The sequence below is a fragment of the Alligator sinensis genome, unplaced genomic scaffold, assembly GCF_000455745.1.
Source record: "Alligator sinensis unplaced genomic scaffold, ASM45574v1 scaffold402_1, whole genome shotgun sequence".
In the NCBI taxonomy this organism is placed as follows: domain Eukaryota; kingdom Metazoa; phylum Chordata; order Crocodylia; family Alligatoridae; genus Alligator; species Alligator sinensis.
Window position 1 is genome coordinate 1,522,077 of NW_005842089.1, and position 16,932 is coordinate 1,539,008.

Here is a 16,932-nt window from a genome sequence, read left to right on the forward strand (position 1 = left end):
TTTTGTCCCCCCCCCCCCCCCCCCCCCCCCAAAAAAAAACCCCCAAAAAACCAACCCGCTATCCTCCCAAAACCCCCAGCAATTTATGCACAAGGCAGAATATCGTGCAGCATGGTCTTATTAAATATTTCTTAAGGGAAAGATGAGCTTATATGAAGAATGCTGGGAAATCTTTTACAGAAGCTTTAAGCCATGTTCCTTCTCAGTCTGGTGCAGTTTTCTCATTGAGGTGCCTGGGTGATGCTTTGGACAGGTGTCTTTTTCTTTGATACCAAAATGAAGACTTTTAGCAAGAAAGGAAAAGAGTTTTAATTTTCCTGTTTTAAATGGAACAATAGCTTCATGATCCCTGATCATGCCTTCTGCCTGCCAAACCAAGGCCTACCTTGCATCCTTACTTCAGCCCTTCAGGTAAAGGTGAGGAGAGCAGGTATGTGAGGGGAATCTAAATACAAAAGTTTCCACTCTCCAAACAGGTTGAGTGCAAATCTTCTAGAAAGCATCCTGGTAGGAGGGAGATGCTAGTAATATGTTCCTGTTCCTGCAGATGGTGTTGCTGCTAGGTTCTGCTATATAACTGCTCTAATTACCTCCATAACCTTTAGCTTTTCTTGCTGCAGGAAGCAAGATTCCCAGATGCGAAGAGGGAGTATATTGAGGAATTAATTCTCATCAAGAACTGCTGCGACTTAAATGTGTAAGTACAGAGCTTATTGCGGCAGCAGAGAACTGGCTAATGGACCCGGTAACTTAAGAGGTAACAAGCAAAATGGCTACATCACATTTTTGTAGTCCTTCCTCCAAACAGTGCTGCTTCACAGTGTGCCAGGAGGGGCAGCCTGCTTTCCTTTGATGTCTTCCTTCTTCCTAACAAATCCTTTTTTAAAAGCAGTGTCTTGACATCTGCCTTTGTCCCTGATCAGACCATTACATTGTAGCTCCTCCGCTTCTATCTGGAGAGCTTGGGAAGTGCTCTGTTCCCAGCTGTTCCTTTGGGGCTGCTGGGAGGATTGGCTGTGTCAGTTTTTCCATAATTAACAGACTTGGGAAAACATTGGTAAGTGAAGCAGCGAGCTGACAATTTTGTTTCGTGAAGCATTGCTCAAGGATTGTTGGATTATTCTGCATCATCTAAAATCCTTTCACTGCATTAGGAAATAACTCCTTTGGTACAAGTAGGGCTCAAAATAATACCTCCCTCTCCCACTCTGGGATTTTGGCAAATCAAATTGAGGGGGGGAGATCTTTCTGTATAGCTTTTTCACTTTTGAAATGTTGCAGGAGGTCCTATAGAGTTGGACAGGCTTGTTCCCTACAAGATGGTTTTCTGTAATGCTGTTTACCTTATTTTTCAATGTCTCCAGCACAGAGGCCTCCATCTCCCTTGTGAGCCACTCCAGAACCTAATATCTTGCTTAAGAGAAGCTTTTCCCTAACTCCCAAAGCTAATTTTCTATTAAATTCATCCTATCACTCCTGTTAATCTGTCCTCCCCTTAAATCATTCTTTTCCATCTTTATCGCGTTTTATTTATAGACTGTTCATATGCTTTACTGGCTTTCCTCCCACTGCTCCTTTTAGAAGATTTGCGGGTAGGCTCAAACTTTCTTTGCTAATCTCATTTGGAAAAGTGGCATAACGAGCATGCAGGAGACAGAGGCGGAGGATTTAATTAAAGTTTGAAGCCTGGGCCTGGATTAGACACCATGCTTACATCACTATGTAAAACCAAAAACTTTGGTTTTGTCCCTCAATGTAAATTACTCAGGGATTCAGAGTGAACAGACCTCCAGCTATCCTAGAGTAAATGCATGCGATAGGCAGCTTTTCCCTTGCTTTGCCTCTCAGCCACAGGGGAGCAAGGAACAGCATGTTTGCCTTGAGCATGGGACTACCCTGGGATAAACTGGGTATGTCTAGGGTTACCATACGTCTGGGTTTTCCCAGACATGTCCTCTTTTTGGGTCCTCCCATCTCCATCTGGGCATATTTAAAAAAATATTAATGAATGTCCGGAATTTTGCTCTGCTCAGCATTGATGTTTTTTCCCGGCACTTCCCACCTCGTCCTAGCAAGGAGCTGCTTGGGGCTGGGGGGAGCAGGGGGCATCTCGTGTGTCTGCACGCATGCGTGCATGTGGCTGGCATGCAGCCAGGCAGGGTGGTGGGAGCAGCCCCATAGCTGGATGCAGGTAAGTCTTTGATGGGGAGGGGTTGGAGGGCCAGGGCTTGGGGAATGTCTGGGGGGTGTGTATGTGTGGCAGGGTGTGTGGAGGGGATGGGCATGAGTGGGGGCTGGTGCTGGGGCTGCAGCAAGGTGTGGGAGGCACCTGCCCCTCCAGTAGGGGAAGGGGGTTGGGGGGCCCTTTGGGGACAACAGGGAGCTGCGTGGGCCAGTGCCTGTGCTTACAGGGGCTGGGTAGCTGGGAGACACTGCAGGTCGGGGGGGCAGGAGGGAGGGGCATCAGCAAGGCTGTGGGAGGGGTGTTGGCTTGAGAGTAAGGGGCACCACGGGGTCAGGGGACAGTGGGTTGGGAGCATGGAGCACAGGCAGTGCCAGGGGGATGCAGGTCAGAAGTGAGTATTAGCAGGGATAGGAGGCTACTGGTCAGGAGTGAGGGGCACCAGCAAGGTCTGGGGGGTGGGGTACTGTGGGTCAGGAGTAAGGGGCAGCAGTAGGGCTGGGTGGGCTGTGGCTTGGGAGTGAGGGGCAGGGGTAAGGCATGAGCATGTCACGTCCCCCACAATCATACTATCTCCTCCACTGACAGCTGTCCTATTTTTTTGAAACTGGAAATATGGTAACCCTAGGTATGACACCTAACCCGGTGGAACTTCTATACGGGTGTAGCTTTACCCCAGATCCTTTTAGGGGTGACAGTACTGAATTGGGAGAAGCTGCCTTGGTGCAACTTTTTTTGATTTATGCTGGCTGGTGTGTCTGCCTTGGCTCTCGGGCCTCTGGCAGGGCAGTTGTGCATGGGTTGTATAGCAGTGTGTTCTCTTGAAATTTGGAAGTCAAGATTTTTTTTCCCCCAGGATTGTTAGACTATTTGTAGCACATGCGATCAGCGTTGTGGGAGTTAAAGCTGCATATGTAACGGTGGTTAGTTTCCTGTACAAAGTGCAGCAGAAATAAATACTAAACCTTGACTTCTTTTCCCCCCAACTTAGCTTAAATATAGTGAAGTAAATCCTGGATATCTCCGATCTGATATGGAAAGAGCAGAGATCCCTGTGACTTGCCTAATATGACTATAATAAGAATAAGTATCACCTTTTAATTTACTGCTAAAATACCTTTTTTAGTTTGAGGCTAGCTGTAACATGTCCATAGCATCTTTTAATGTTATAATGCTAGAATTTAAAGCCAAAAGTGTGGACCTGGGGTCACAAAACTTCAAGTTTTTACTACATTTTTCTTTTCAGGCTTTGTAATTTTCTTCTGGAAAATCCAGATTATCCAAAGAAGGAAGGCAGAGTGGTTTTAAATCCCAATAGCAGCCTGCTTGCCAGCCAAGATGAGACAAAGGCAAGCAAAGAATCTCTTCATATCTAATGTAATATATGTCCCAGCAAATGCATTCAGTCTGAACACTGTTCTGGGTATATGCTTTTCTTTCAGCACATATTGATACAACATTGGGTGCAACAGGGCCCTGATCTCTGACACTCGGGAGCACTTGCAAGCTTTAATCTTGAAATGGCGGAGTTGGGCTCCCTGTTCCCTTGAAGCTTTTCCATTTAGCTGCACCTCGTGTGAGCCTGCATCACACCATCTCTTTCAGTCCAGTCGAACTGGGAAGTGCCCCAGCTCATTCAGTCTGGAGTTAGTGATGGAGGGGGCCATGTAATCCTGACAGAGTGTCTTGTGGATTGGAGCATTGCTGTTCGGCCACCTGGTTGACTGCCTGCCTCTCTAAGCAAAAATGATTGATGGATGTTCCCTTGTCTCCCTGCTGGCTGTGTCCTTTTTATGAACCTCTCAAGTGGCTGGACGTGAGCTGGGGGGTGTGGGTGTTGGTTCTCTTGCCCCATTCTCAAGTGTGCTTCTCAGTCCTTGGTTGATTCCACTCTTCCATGTAAAACTGAATTTTATCCCCCACTTCTGCTCAGGGTGTGTCTACACTGTAGTGACTGTGGCTCATGTAGGCATACCTGAGACTAGCACCTAGGCTGGCTAGTTTTAACGCTAGTAATATAGTGTGCATTTAAGCCACAGTAGCAAGGAGTTATCTGCCCTGCTTCTCAAATAGGTCTTGCAGCCCATGCTGAGCTCTGTGCAACTGCACTTAAACTCTTTGCAGTGTATGAGCTGGCTAATTTAATTTAAAGCGAGCTTGTGCATATCTCTGTGGGCTGCAGTCACTGCTATCTAGACATAACCTGTACACACTTGAAACATTCTGCTTATTTTTGAGTGGTCTTGTGAACACTCCTTTGCTGTTGAGAGATTTGTTTTGTTTCCACTTTAAAGGGTGCTGGCACTAACTCCCCCTCTTGTTTTTTTTTCAATTCAGGTGCCTAAAGTGGACTACTTCGACTTTTCTAAGCTTGCCCCTCTTGACCAGCGATGCTTTATCCAGGCAGCCGACCTCCTTATGGCTGACTTCAAAATGCTGAGCAGCCAGGACATCAAGTGGGCTCTGCACGAACTCAAGGGACACTATGCAATCACACGCAAGGTTCTCCAGCTTGCCTCTGTCTCCCTCAGGGCTGCCTTCCCATAGTGCCGAAAGGGTGATCCTTGGTGTCTTTTTGTCTTGCTGCACCATTAAAAACCCTCCTTTTCCTTTGATATCCAGTCAGTCATAACCAGACATAGGTATTTCAGTGCATCAACAAAACCGGATGCTACAGAAAGTTATCTTGTTTCTTCTACCATGTAGAGTCATAAGATTTACTAATCTGCTGCTTGTGTCATGGAGTATCCTGAGGAATATTTTAATTTAACCTCACTGCCAAATCAGGGGGAGCTGCCAGCATAGCCTAGGTTTACCAGATTTTAGGACAGATGTGGTAGCAGAAACACTAATGGTATCCCTTTAAATTTGATGCAACAAGTAGCCGATGGCATTTGCTTATGTAACTTGCACCTGACATGTGGGGTAAATCTTCACTCATGTCACATGTAGCTAAAAGTGGATGAAGGATTAGATGAGAAAACGGATGGGTTCTTGCAAACTCCACTGGCAAAGTAGATTGTAGATTCCTGTGCAAAGACTATTCCTGCAGCAGGGTGGCCAGCACACCTGCCTTTTCAGTGATGATAAATGTCTGCTATCCCAGCCTTGGTTCATAGTAAATGGCCATCATTTTTTTCCCCTCCTCCTGAAACTGCCAGTGTCTTTCCTCTGTTTCCTTCTTCAGTACCACAGGACTGTGGTAAAACCATTGTCACCCCTTGCATCACTCAGTGCTCACGGGACATGTCCTTCTCCCATTCGGATTCAGGGAAAGCAGAAGGACTCCCTGAGTTTGAATGGTAATGGTCCTAAACCTTTGCCAAATAAACAAGGAAGCACATTTTTCAGACTCTATTGCAGCCTGAATTCACTCTTCTTTCCGAACACTGCCATTGCCTGAGCAATAAAAGCAGTTGTTATATGGAAGGACCATACAGACTTTAGGTTTCTAAGAGATCAAGGTACCTAAAAGACAAAAAGGCAGAGTTGTGTGTTGCTTCCCTCTTTGAATCAATGCTAATGCAAGTCAGCATTGACTGTCCTGTGCATATATAGTGCATGTTAATGTTAACCTCTACCTGAGAGCAGCAAAGACTTACAGTGATGCATTCACATCCTTTCTTCTTTTTTAGGCCTTTTCAGATGCCATCAAAAAATGGCAGGAACTGTCTCCTGAAACCAGTGCGAAGAGAAAAAGGAGGAAAGAAATGAACCAATATTCTTATATAGATTTCAAATTTGAGCAAGGTAAGTGGGTAGATAGGGTAAATGATACAGGTCTAAACACTGAGCAGAAAAGAAAGTGCCACTGTTCAGATGTGCTCTGGCCCTGACACTGCTTTTCTGCCACTTGGAGGTATCCTTCACAAATAACTGTGTCTATTTGGAACAGTACTGTGTCTCATCTGCCGAAGTTGCATAGTGAATGATGGTCTGCACAGTCGCACAGAGGGCTGGGAACAGGCCAGCAGCCTTGTTCTCACTGTCCTGCCCCATCCCTCTTTCATTCCACTCCAATTTTGCTTTAGGTGACGTGAAGATTGAGAAGCGGATGTTCTTCTTGGAGAACAAGAGGCGGCACTGGCGATCCTATGACAAGCGCTCGCTTCTCCCGCCAGTGTTGTTAGAGCAGCAGTTCTATGAGCAGAAAGTTAAAGAGATGGCAGAGGTGAGAATGACATGAACTGCTTGGGTCCCAGTGGGTTCAGTTTTTGGAGATGTTTCAGCCTTAGAGCGTGGAAACAAGTCCTTCCTCTTTGCTGCAGAAATTCAAACACTCAAACACCATCTCAAATAACTGTTATTTCTCTTGCCTTTCCCCTCACAATTTTCATTCACAACCTAAAAATGAGTTTTCGTCTGTTGCCTTGGGAATAGCCAAGCAAAGAATTTACTCAGATCCACCTAATACATAGACCTACAACTGTTATTTCTGCATTTGCAAATCTTTTTTACAGCTGCGACCCATATTGGATTGATTTATTATTTTTAGTTTAAAGCATTATTTTGCATTTCTTTTATCCTGCTAGAGACTTGTGGAGGGATTTTGCTCCTTTGAGGAGCCCTTAGGATTCTCTCTTCCAATAAGCTTCAATCTTCTTTCAAAACAACATAGCAGCTTCCTCCCTCCTGTTAGACTAAGGCTGCCTTTGGAGTTTGATTACAGCTTTCTAATTGGATAAATATGCTCATTAGTAAGTCCATCAGATGTTCCTGTCCACTCACTTCACCTTCCGAAGGCTAGGCTTGCTGTCTTTACAGAGACATCCTTCTTCTCGTCTGCCCACTCTGGGACTAAAACCATAATTGGAAACCCAGCTCTTCCAAGGCATAGGAACATTGGAAGGGACCTCCTAAGTCCACTGAATCCAGACCTCTGCAGTTGTGGGCATCCATGCGGTACCCAGTTGACCACAAGAATATCTGCTGTGGTCTCTCCCTCTCACCCTGGCCACAAAGCTCCAATAACCAACATGCATGCAGGAGTGAGGAAGGTGCCACCAATGCCTTGGGCCCCTGCAGTGGCACTGAGTGTATTCGTATCATCTGAACACATTTTCACCTGAGAAGTAGATTACTAACACCCCAAAGCAGTCCTTGCCAGTCTGACCAGGTGGAAAACAGAGCCCTGCCATTCATCCTGACCTGTAGCCTCCCTAGCCAACTGCATGCCCTTGTTGTGATGAAGGCTAATGGCATACTGGGCTGCATTAGCAGAAGCATTGCCAGCAGACCACTTCCCACAATTGATGAGTCTAGTTTTAGGCTCCCCACAACTTCAGAAAGAATGTGTATACACTGGAGAGAGTTCAGTGAAGGGAAAAATAGTTTTGGGGCTGGGGCATATGACTTCTGAGGAGAGGCTGAGGGAACTGTGCTTATTTAGTCTGGAGAAGAGAAGACCGAGGAGGGATTTAATAACAACCTTCAACTCCCTGCAAGGGGGTTGCAAAGAGGATGGAGCTGGACTGTTCTCAGTGGTGGCAGATGACAGAAGAAGGAGCAATGGGCTCAAGTTGTAGCAGGGGGATATTTAGGTTGGATATTAGGAAAAACTTTCTTGCTAGGAGGGTAATAAAGTACTGGAACAGGCTCCCTAGGGAGGTTGTGGAATCTCCATCCTTGGAGGTTTTTAAGGCCTGGGTGGACAAAGCCCTGGCTGGGATGATCTAGTTGGGGTTGGTCCTTCTTTGGGCAGAGGGCTAGACGAGATGACCTGAGGTCTCTTCCTACCCTAGTTTTCTATGATTCTGTGATGTTCCTATACCCATAAGGAAGGACCAGATTTATAATATAGGACTGGTTTGTTAGAGCATGGCTTTTTAAAAGCGACTACCCTTTACCTTTTATGCAAGTGGCTGGTGGCAGCCTAGAAATAAAGCTGATGCTCCTTGAGAGGCTTTTGACTTTGGTGTCTGCTGCAGTCATAGTGTTGGCAAAAATGTCTTTTTGTGAGCTTCTGTCACATGGACTTCGGGTTGTCATTCTTACACACTTATAAGAGGGGGTGGGTTGGAAGAGCAGCGGGTTTTAAATGCCTTGATGGGCATATGTCTGAAAGAGCAGGTTGAGCAGTTCATGAACAGCCCATTGTGGGCATCAAACCTTCAGCTGGTAAATTCTAAGGTAACATTAGCAGCGTTTGGTGCCTGGAATGGGGGTTTATTATCACTCCTCTAAATGCAAATGTCCCTTTGTCTCTTGCAGCATGCAGACTTCCTCCTTGCTCTGCAGATGAATGAGGAGCAGTATCAGAAGGTCAGTAACCCAATTGCCTGCTTTCCCATATTGCTAGCCAGACTTGCCTGGCGGTTTGGTTGCTGTGGGGCTGCTTTTGCTGACCTAGCACAGTCCCCGTAGTGTGTATGGGCTGCCTTTTAGAGAAGGATGACAACAGCTGAGTCCAGCAAAGCAGCATGGATGCATATAATGATCTGTAGTAACTCAGTTGGTTGCTGATGCATATAATGATCTGTAGTAACTCAGTCAGTTGCTGCTCAGATGATTGGTCAGAGCAGTAAAAAAAAAAAACCCCCCCAAAAATGAAGGTTGCTGTTGGTATCTGCATCGCGGCAATTTTAAAACAGCTTTGCTATTTGCAGAAAGGGCTTGTTAAAACCTGAGCCAACCCTTCCTCTCTATATGAATTGGGAGAAAAGTCAAGGGTCTGTTCAAGTGGCATGGATCACCCTCCATACCAATCTCCTGTTAAACCTTGGTGAGGATATTTGGCCCCTACAAAGAAAAGAACAGGCTTAGTCCTATCCACATCAGCACAGTGCAGGCTTTCCTGCCTCTAACTGTGGTACCACAGGGTCATACTGCTGAGTGGTTATATGGACAGATGTCCTTAATGGTGGTTAAAAACCACCAAGCTCATATCCAGTATCCAAATGTGAAAGATGCTTTCCCTCCATCCCTTTTGGGCTTACCACCCTTTTTATTCCTCTAGTTCAAATCATTGCTCTGCCTGATAAGAATGATGGAAGCACCAGAGAGTTTTTTGGGTTTGGTATTTGATTTAGAAGACAAACTGTCAGTTCAAATGTGGTTAGAACCTCAGTTTTAACTTGCTACAAAAGTTTCATACTCCAAGCAAGGCAGCTAATAAAGATGAAAAACCAAGCAACTATAGCACGGTAGAAATCCTCAGGCAGTTACACATGCCCACTTTTATGGCTGTCTCGCTTATATTCCCAATGCAAATGCTCTTATCATGCTGCTGCTCCATGGTGGGATATCAAAGGAAATCATCTGTTTGTGTGTGTGGTCTGCAGGACGGTCAGATGATAGAGTGCCGCTGCTGCTACGGGGAGTTTGCATTTGAAGAGCTGACGCAGTGCGCAGACGGTCACTTGTTCTGTAAGGAGTGCCTAATCAAATACGCTCAGGAGGCCGTCTTTGGCTCTGGCAAGGTAAGAGTGTCCTAACGAGAGAACAAAAGGATGAAGGCAGAGCATGCAGGGGCATGTAACTGCACACAGTGCGTGAGTTTGGAAAAGTAGCAGTGTGCAAGCTGCATCTGCTGCCAGGTGTTCACAGGCATGGAATATGTAAACTTTTATAAGTAAAAGCACCTTCGAATTAGTCTGGTCACCTTGCAAATAGCCAGCTGGTGTACAGTGCCATCCTATTGCTGTCTCTGGATTTCCCCTTTAACAGTGCCTGTTTTACTGTCTGTCAGGTAGAAGGGAAAAATATGTCATTAACTTAACAGGTTTTTTTTTTTAAACAAATGGGAAAACAATGCAGAGGGGTTTGCATTTAGGCTTTCCAGGTTATGTGCCCCTTCAGCTGAGCAGAGTTCCAACAGTGCATCCAATGCAGAAGCCCAACTTTGTACCATTTAAGTTCCCTTTTGGGGGGGGATTTTTTGGGTTTTTTTACCCTTGGTCCCTCTGATCCGGTTGCTCTTATTCTTTCCCAAATTCAGCTCTTAAATGTAAGGCAAAAACCCATAAGTTCAGTGCACTCTAGTAGGTCTATTTTTGCCAGTCCCTCAATGCGTCACTAACAGGCTTGGAATTTTGGCCAAGAGGAAAGGATTGGGGTGAGTGGGCAGTTGAAGCACATTTGCTAGCAAACTTTCCACTTTCAGAGAAATCTTATCCTGTTCAGAGAAAGCATAGAGAATACTCCAGAGGCCCAGCAATATCTGCCTTGCTGTCCCCAGGGACCCAGCTCTTATCTCGGACTTGGCCAGTCTCTTGCAACCTAAAAGTGGAGTGTTGATGGATTTTTATTTTCCCCTCCAGACATCCTGTCTAGATTTTTTTAGACTGCAGGTTCTCATTTAGAAAAAAATCTAATAATGGTAAAGGCTTCCCTGCTTCAGGAGTAGCTGACATAAATCTAGGGCCCTCCCCAGGAGATGTCACTTATACATTAACAAGGGTCTGAATTAAGCTGATGCCAAAAGATGCTAGAGAGATGTGGGGGTAATGGCCAATCTGTCCTGGATTTAACTAGGCACACCAGGAGACTTCACCGCCTTTCTAAAAGGCTTACTTTTGCTTATTCTTTTACTACAGCAGTTGGTGTGGTAAGTGAAAGACCATCACGCCATATCTGTACTTAACTTTGCGATGTGGCTTCCACAATGGGTGGGTTTTGACTGGAGATGAAGCCTTGAATTTTGAAGCCTGTGTTGAGAGAGGCCCTGGTAAAATCTCTGGGTTGGGAAGCAGAACATTAGGTTTTACATGTCCAAGTGCACGGATATTTGTGTATACAAGAGTCTGTTGATGAAGCTTGAGTAATGTGGTTTGGAGTGGTATACTAAGCAGCTTTGCTGTATGGCTGAACATCTTTCATTTTGAAAAGAAGGCCACCTTTTTAAAGGGTGTGAGTTGGTTGTAGAGGTGCAGTAGCAAAATGTCTCGTCTCAGCTCTGGGGACCTTGAGTTCAAACCCTGCTCTGGGCTTGCGCCACAGTCCACCCTCATTTGATTAATTGTAAATGGATACCTGGTTATCTAAGCTGGGAAGCTGGAGACAGGTAGGCAGGATATTGGCCTTATCACTCTGTCACATGCCTTCACCATGCCAGCCTGATAAGCATGAGGTTTGGTTAGACATTTCAGTTGGTTGCGACAGCAGAAAGACCAATTTCAGAATCTGTTTGCCCAAAGAGACCCTTTTATTTCGTAGCACTTCTGTTTTTGCAGAAGACTGTTAATGACAGAATTATCCTATCTGCTTTTGGGTGGTTGAGGGTTGCCACTATGCAACGGACTTGTGACAGTTCTGGATACCTATGCTGAAGATTTTGCATGTTGCTTGTTCCTCTCCTGACTTTGCCACGTTGGCAGATGTTCTCTGTTTTAAGCGATCTTTCCTCCCCATCCACTGCCTCTAAGCAGATGTCTGCCATAGTTCCATCCAGAAATGATGTCATAGCAAGATTTTCTCTTCTTTTGACTCAGCTGAGTTGAATCAAAGCCATACTCTGAACTTTGATAGCCTTCTCTTCTCTCCCTTTGTCCCTGACGCAGTCAGAACTTAGCTGCATGGAAGGGAGCTGCACATGTTCATTCCCAACCAGCGAGCTAGAGAAGGTGCTTCCAGAGAACATCCTCTGTAAATACTATGAGCGGAAAGCAGAGGAGGAGGTTGCTGCTGCCTGTGCGGATGAGCTTGTCAGGTAAGCATCCCAGACCACATAACAAATGGGTCAGAACTGATGTGGGCAAAAAAAATGGTCAGTCTCCACGTACCCTTGCAGTAGGCTCGGTTCAGTGGCCTGAAAACTTAGTGAGCTTACCACAGGCAAGGTGGCTGGTTTTCAAAGGCCTGCATTTTAACTGGAGGGGGCCTGATTTTTATTTCTGAACATCTTTTATTACCAGAGGTGAGGATTCTTTGGTCAGAAACAGATTAAAATGCAGGAGAGAGTTGCATCCCTGCTGGCTTGTCAGCCGTGCGCTAATCCTTTGTATGAAACTGTCTAAAGCTGCGCTAAGCTTGTGGCTTTCAGAGCACTTGCATGGTGGCAAGTCAGAAAAACACAGTATTAGGATCAGTGAATCCTTTTATAGGCTGGCCTTGAATCACAACCCTGTGAATAGACACGTGGAGTTGTCCTGCTACATCTGCTTCACAGTAAAGGCTTGCTAAGTACAGTGTGTTAATGCTATCTTCTCTTGGGCGGTAGGTGTCCTTTCTGTAACTTCCCTGCTCTGCTGGACAATGACGTGAAGCGATTCAGTTGTCCCAACCCTCGCTGCAGAAAGGTAAAGGATCAATACTAGCCAGTTAATCTCCTCTGGAGTGTTGGGGTAATAGCTGGAGGGTTTTTGGCCTTCCTAACAGCTGGAGGCATGCAGATGGTATGCTTCTGGGGGAGGTATGTAATTTTTTTATTGGAAAACCAAGGTAGGTAATGATATTCTAATAAAACCCCAGAATAAAGGTCACTGTTTTTTGGGGGCACTATTCATATGAACAGAGTGAAGTCCTCCTTTGTGTGATTGGCTTTGGAGATAGCAGCAAAGGAGCGTGCTTTCAGGTACTTAAACATAGTATTTTGCTTGTTCATGTTTAAAATTATCTCCTAATTGGGCATCTTGACATAAAATGGGCAGTTGTAACTCTGATTTTTGCTTCCCCAATTTAAAGAACCCAAATTACTTGGTGGTGTCACAACCCAAAGTTGTGGATTTTTGATTGTGTGCGCTTCGGCACCGCTAAATTATGTTCCCGCCGAATTGCAGCTCTTTTGCACGATGGAGTGTTCTGTTGTTATAGAGAACCCGCGTGCAGAACAGTGTTTCCCGCCGTTTTGTAGCTTTCTTTGCATTGTGCATCTCTCTTGCATTATAGTGATGCACGCTGCAAAGGAGTTCCCGCCATTTGTATTAAGATTTGAGCCACATTATTGGCCGGTCTTAATTTAGGCACACGTGGCGGCTAGCTATTGGCTTGCTAGCCGTACAAAAGGCTTGGGTGGTTTCCGCCCAAGTTGGAGAGAAAGACATAGAGAAAAGGAGACGGATCTTTAAGCGCTGTGGGTCCTTTTGAACCCAGCGCGTCTTTCTTAAGAAGTCGATAGAGGCTCCAATTGCCGAACCCCCGGAGCCTAGCAAACTCCGGGGTGCCACTTACTGACGGCCTCTAGCCTCTCCCCGTCACCGATCACAGCCCAGACGAATCCCTACCCTAGAACCCAGTTATCGAAACCACGGAGTAACGAGTAACCACTCCGAGGATCCTGGGAACCGAGTTTTAGAGTCCTCCAACGAGGACTGAAGCGGAGTTGTACCTGGAAAGCTGTCCAGCCTGCACCGTGACCATCTCCGGTGTAAGTAAATAATCTTTTCAATCAACCATTACGCCTCCGTGACTGATTCTAGCTCGAGCGTACTACTCCACCCCGCGACTTTTCTCCGGCCCCGCGTGTCTGGGCTGCCGGCCACAGCCCGCGTGCACACAGACGGGCCCGGCTCGCGCCCGGCGAGGACGGGACCGGGAGCCGGCCCGCACAGGTGGAAGTGGCTTTTCCCATTGTTGCATGTCACCATCCTGAATCCAAACATGTGGAAGGTTTATATGAATCCTGTTCATTCAAAGTGCGTGAATTTGGTAATCTCTGAAAATCTGCTAAACTATCCATTTTTCCCTTTCTTAGTAAAGGATATAACCATTAAATGGGCTTGGGGACTGAACTACACTTACTGTCAGCTATGTAGGTAGCCCCATGTAGTTAAAGCCAAGGTATATTGGCAGGGTAGAGTGGGGAAGGTTTGAATTGCTGCTGCTTTTGCTGCAGCTGCTCTATGGACAAATTGGGGTTTTTTCTGGCGGACTCGGGTATTAAATACAAATATTTGATTGCATGGCTTGGTTGGGGTGGGGAAGTCATTAATTGACTAGAACCAGTATGTTCAGGCCAAGATAATGCTGGTAACTGAGGACTAATACCACCAGAGGCCTCGTGCAACTAAACCCACAGTAGCACAGATTCTCGTGCAGTATTTGGAGAACTGCATGACTAGTGGAGATTTACCCTAACTTTAGACGGCCCCTCTCTAATGAATTGAGCTTGTAGTTGCCTTTAACCGAAGCTCTGGGTTCTTGATTCTAAATTACGTGGCCACTTGATTACGGGGAAAAAAAGAATTGCCGTGTACTGGAGGTCAGCTTCCCTCCCCTTTTTCCCCCCGAAATAACTCATGTTGCCAAGAACATATCTCGTTATCACCAGCAACTGAGCAGAGGACCATCCTGATTGAAGAATCAGCCGTTGCTTTTTGGGTGCAGGATCTCTAGATGCATGCCGTTAGCATTTGGGGATATAGCCCGGTCCGTTGTCTTACATTACTGATCTCCGGACTTGTGGCTGAGGGAAGTTGAGTACCGCTAGATGGCACCATTGACTTGTGTATAAGTCGAACGGTCTTTGAATTCTTTGAAGTGCACCATACAGATCAGTACCACAGAACAGAATTCAGCTTCCATTAGCTGAACGCTGTAGTGCAGAAACAATTAGAAGGGTTTGCAACCCCCCATCAATCTTGACATGACTGTCGCCAGTCTTGATTGTCACCATGGCAGTTCTGCTACCACTGGACTATTGCCACTGGTCTGGACAAAGTCTCTCCTTGGTTGGACTCACAGGGGACAGAAGAGGGGAGTCCTAGTGATGGACCTATTGTGTTCACCCTCCACCTGTTACCCTCACTGTGCCCAGTTCCAGGGTCCACAGTGATGTCTGACTCTCCCCAAACCCTTCCACGTCAGCATGGTGTCTAGGCCAAGTCTGGACGAAGTGGCAGAGAACTCTGCACTCCTTGAAGTTGAAATCATTTAGCTTTTGGCTTGCAGCAACTCTGCTTAGACCCAGGTCCTCTTGGGTGACTAGTGGTGCATCTCGATTTCTTGCTGGGCTACAGTGGCCCCATCCTTCTGTAGCTGATCATCTTCAGTGGGCTGAGTGGCCGGTGCAAGGGAGGCATTGCCAGTCATCTACAGTAACTGAATGGGCATGTGACGAGCATGTAAATGGGCCTCTACCATCTGTCACTGCCATTGTGACTCCAGCTGTGTTATGTGAAGTTTGGCTGTTCATTAGCTGGCCAGCCCTTGCATCTTAACATCACTGTCTGCTGGGGAAATATATTGAAGCTTAATTTGCCAAGGACAAAACGTAGCCCAAGCAACCATATGACCACGAGGGATTCACTGCTGAGCTCAGGTTGCCATTTCAGGGTGGGTTATAGGCAGTGTACTCCTTGCTGGCTGAAAGTAAACCACCTTAAGCATCAAGACATCTTACTCAATTCTGGACTGAGCCACTTGTGCTTAGGAAGAGCCTGCTTGTGATGTGGGCTGAGAGTTCGCAGCACCACTCTGACAAGCCAGATGCAAGTGGACTGAGTCGCTGCTGCTGAGTGACTCTGTCTCAATCCTGCTGTACTAATGTGTGGCCTTTTTATGCCCCTGGGTAGCAATAGTATGCGTTTGCTCGGCTTCAGTGCTGCCTGTTGCTTTCCCATGGATTGTGACTTACCAACATCTTTCCCTACTGAAGCTACCTGATGAAATTCTTCAACCACTTGCTTTTCATGCCTCTGAGTGGTAGAAGTGTGTGTGTGTGTGTGTGTGTGTGTGCTTTTCCAAAGGGAAGGAGTTTCCCTCCAAGAAGGGAGACCTTCTCCCCTCCCTCCCACCAGCCTGCACCCCCCGAGTAGCTTGCCCGCAGTGCTGTGCGTGCAGGCAGCACAATCTGCTGCGGTTACGTGGCTTGCTTGCCAGGAGCCCAGATCCTGCATGTGATGTGCAGATATGGTTGCCCCTCTTTGCAGTCTCAGCACAAAGCACTGCAGGGCTTTCAGCCAGCTCTGAAATGGGAAGGTGAAAGATGTTGTTGCCATGGTAATCGTACATGCATGAAGCAGCGCTGTCCCTCTGGGTGTGCGAGGAGGGGGAAGGGCCGGTGCCGGAGAGCTCTGAACACGAGCAGTCATTTCAAAGGTGGGCAAGGACCTGCACTTACATTTTATAGTCTGTTGTGTTTCCCAGATTCGCTCTCAGCTCCCATTTCTGATGCTGGAGCCTTCTCACTTCGGCATTGCGGGATACCTTTTACCTAGAGGCCATAGTGGCCAAAGGAAATGCTTGTGTACAGCTGCATCCTGCTGACCTGAACGGCCTCTGACCAGACAGCTGCCAGACCCTTGCAGTCAACAGCTAGCGTTCCCTGTTGATGAGGCTGTGCTTAGGCAGTACTTGTGCCAGGTGGAGCGGCTGTGAAACATCATGCCTCTGGAAGCAGCAGGGCTTGGCTGGTACCTTTTTATTTTGAAGGGCTAAGTGTTTCTGTCTGTTTTTCAGCTGCTGCTGAAATGTACTTCTCAGGATGGAGTTCAAGGTGGCTGCTATGAACAGTCCTACCCAGCTGCTTTTAACCTTCGTTCTCCGTCAGCACTTAAACCCCGTCTAAGCTTCTACAAAGTGCCGCTTAGCAAGCTGTGTCTGAAAATGGCCATTTCCAGCAGGATCCAACACCATGTCCCCACCATCCTATGCTAATAGACTCAAACCATGCTGCGTAAGCTGCAGCAACTTCATCAGGGGTGCCCTTTCTTACTAAAAAGGCTGGGCATGGCCTGATCCAACTGGTTTACAGGCAATTAATGAGGTCTACTCCTTGAACTGGGCTTGGCACACTTTACAACAGCCCTTTGGCAGCCCCACTTCCTAGTGGTGAAACAAACGGCTCTTCTGCTGCAAGAAGAGGCAGGGATGCA

The 16,932-nt window shown here is 46.6% G+C and overlaps 1 protein-coding gene across 4 annotated transcripts in view; it reads left to right on the top strand.

The window, feature by feature from the left end:
* The window catches only part of RNF216 (ring finger protein 216), a 99,758-nt gene that overhangs the window by 25,909 nt on the left and 56,917 nt on the right, over positions 1-16,932 (top strand). For all 4 annotated transcript variants that reach the window (XR_003094149.1, XM_025204559.1, XM_025204558.1 and 1 more), the window contains 9 exons: positions 621-697; positions 3,429-3,531; positions 4,520-4,684; positions 5,818-5,932; positions 6,214-6,353; positions 8,393-8,443; positions 9,463-9,600; positions 11,680-11,828; positions 12,339-12,417. Coding sequence is in view for 3 of the 4 variants with exons in the window: in XM_025204559.1 (XP_025060344.1) it covers positions 621-697; positions 3,429-3,531; positions 4,520-4,684; positions 5,818-5,932; positions 6,214-6,353; positions 8,393-8,443; positions 9,463-9,600; positions 11,680-11,828; positions 12,339-12,417 (1,017 nt within the window). In the remaining variant the exon portion in view is untranslated. The remainder of the gene's footprint in view (positions 1-620; positions 698-3,428; positions 3,532-4,519; positions 4,685-5,817; positions 5,933-6,213; positions 6,354-8,392; positions 8,444-9,462; positions 9,601-11,679; positions 11,829-12,338; positions 12,418-16,932) is intronic.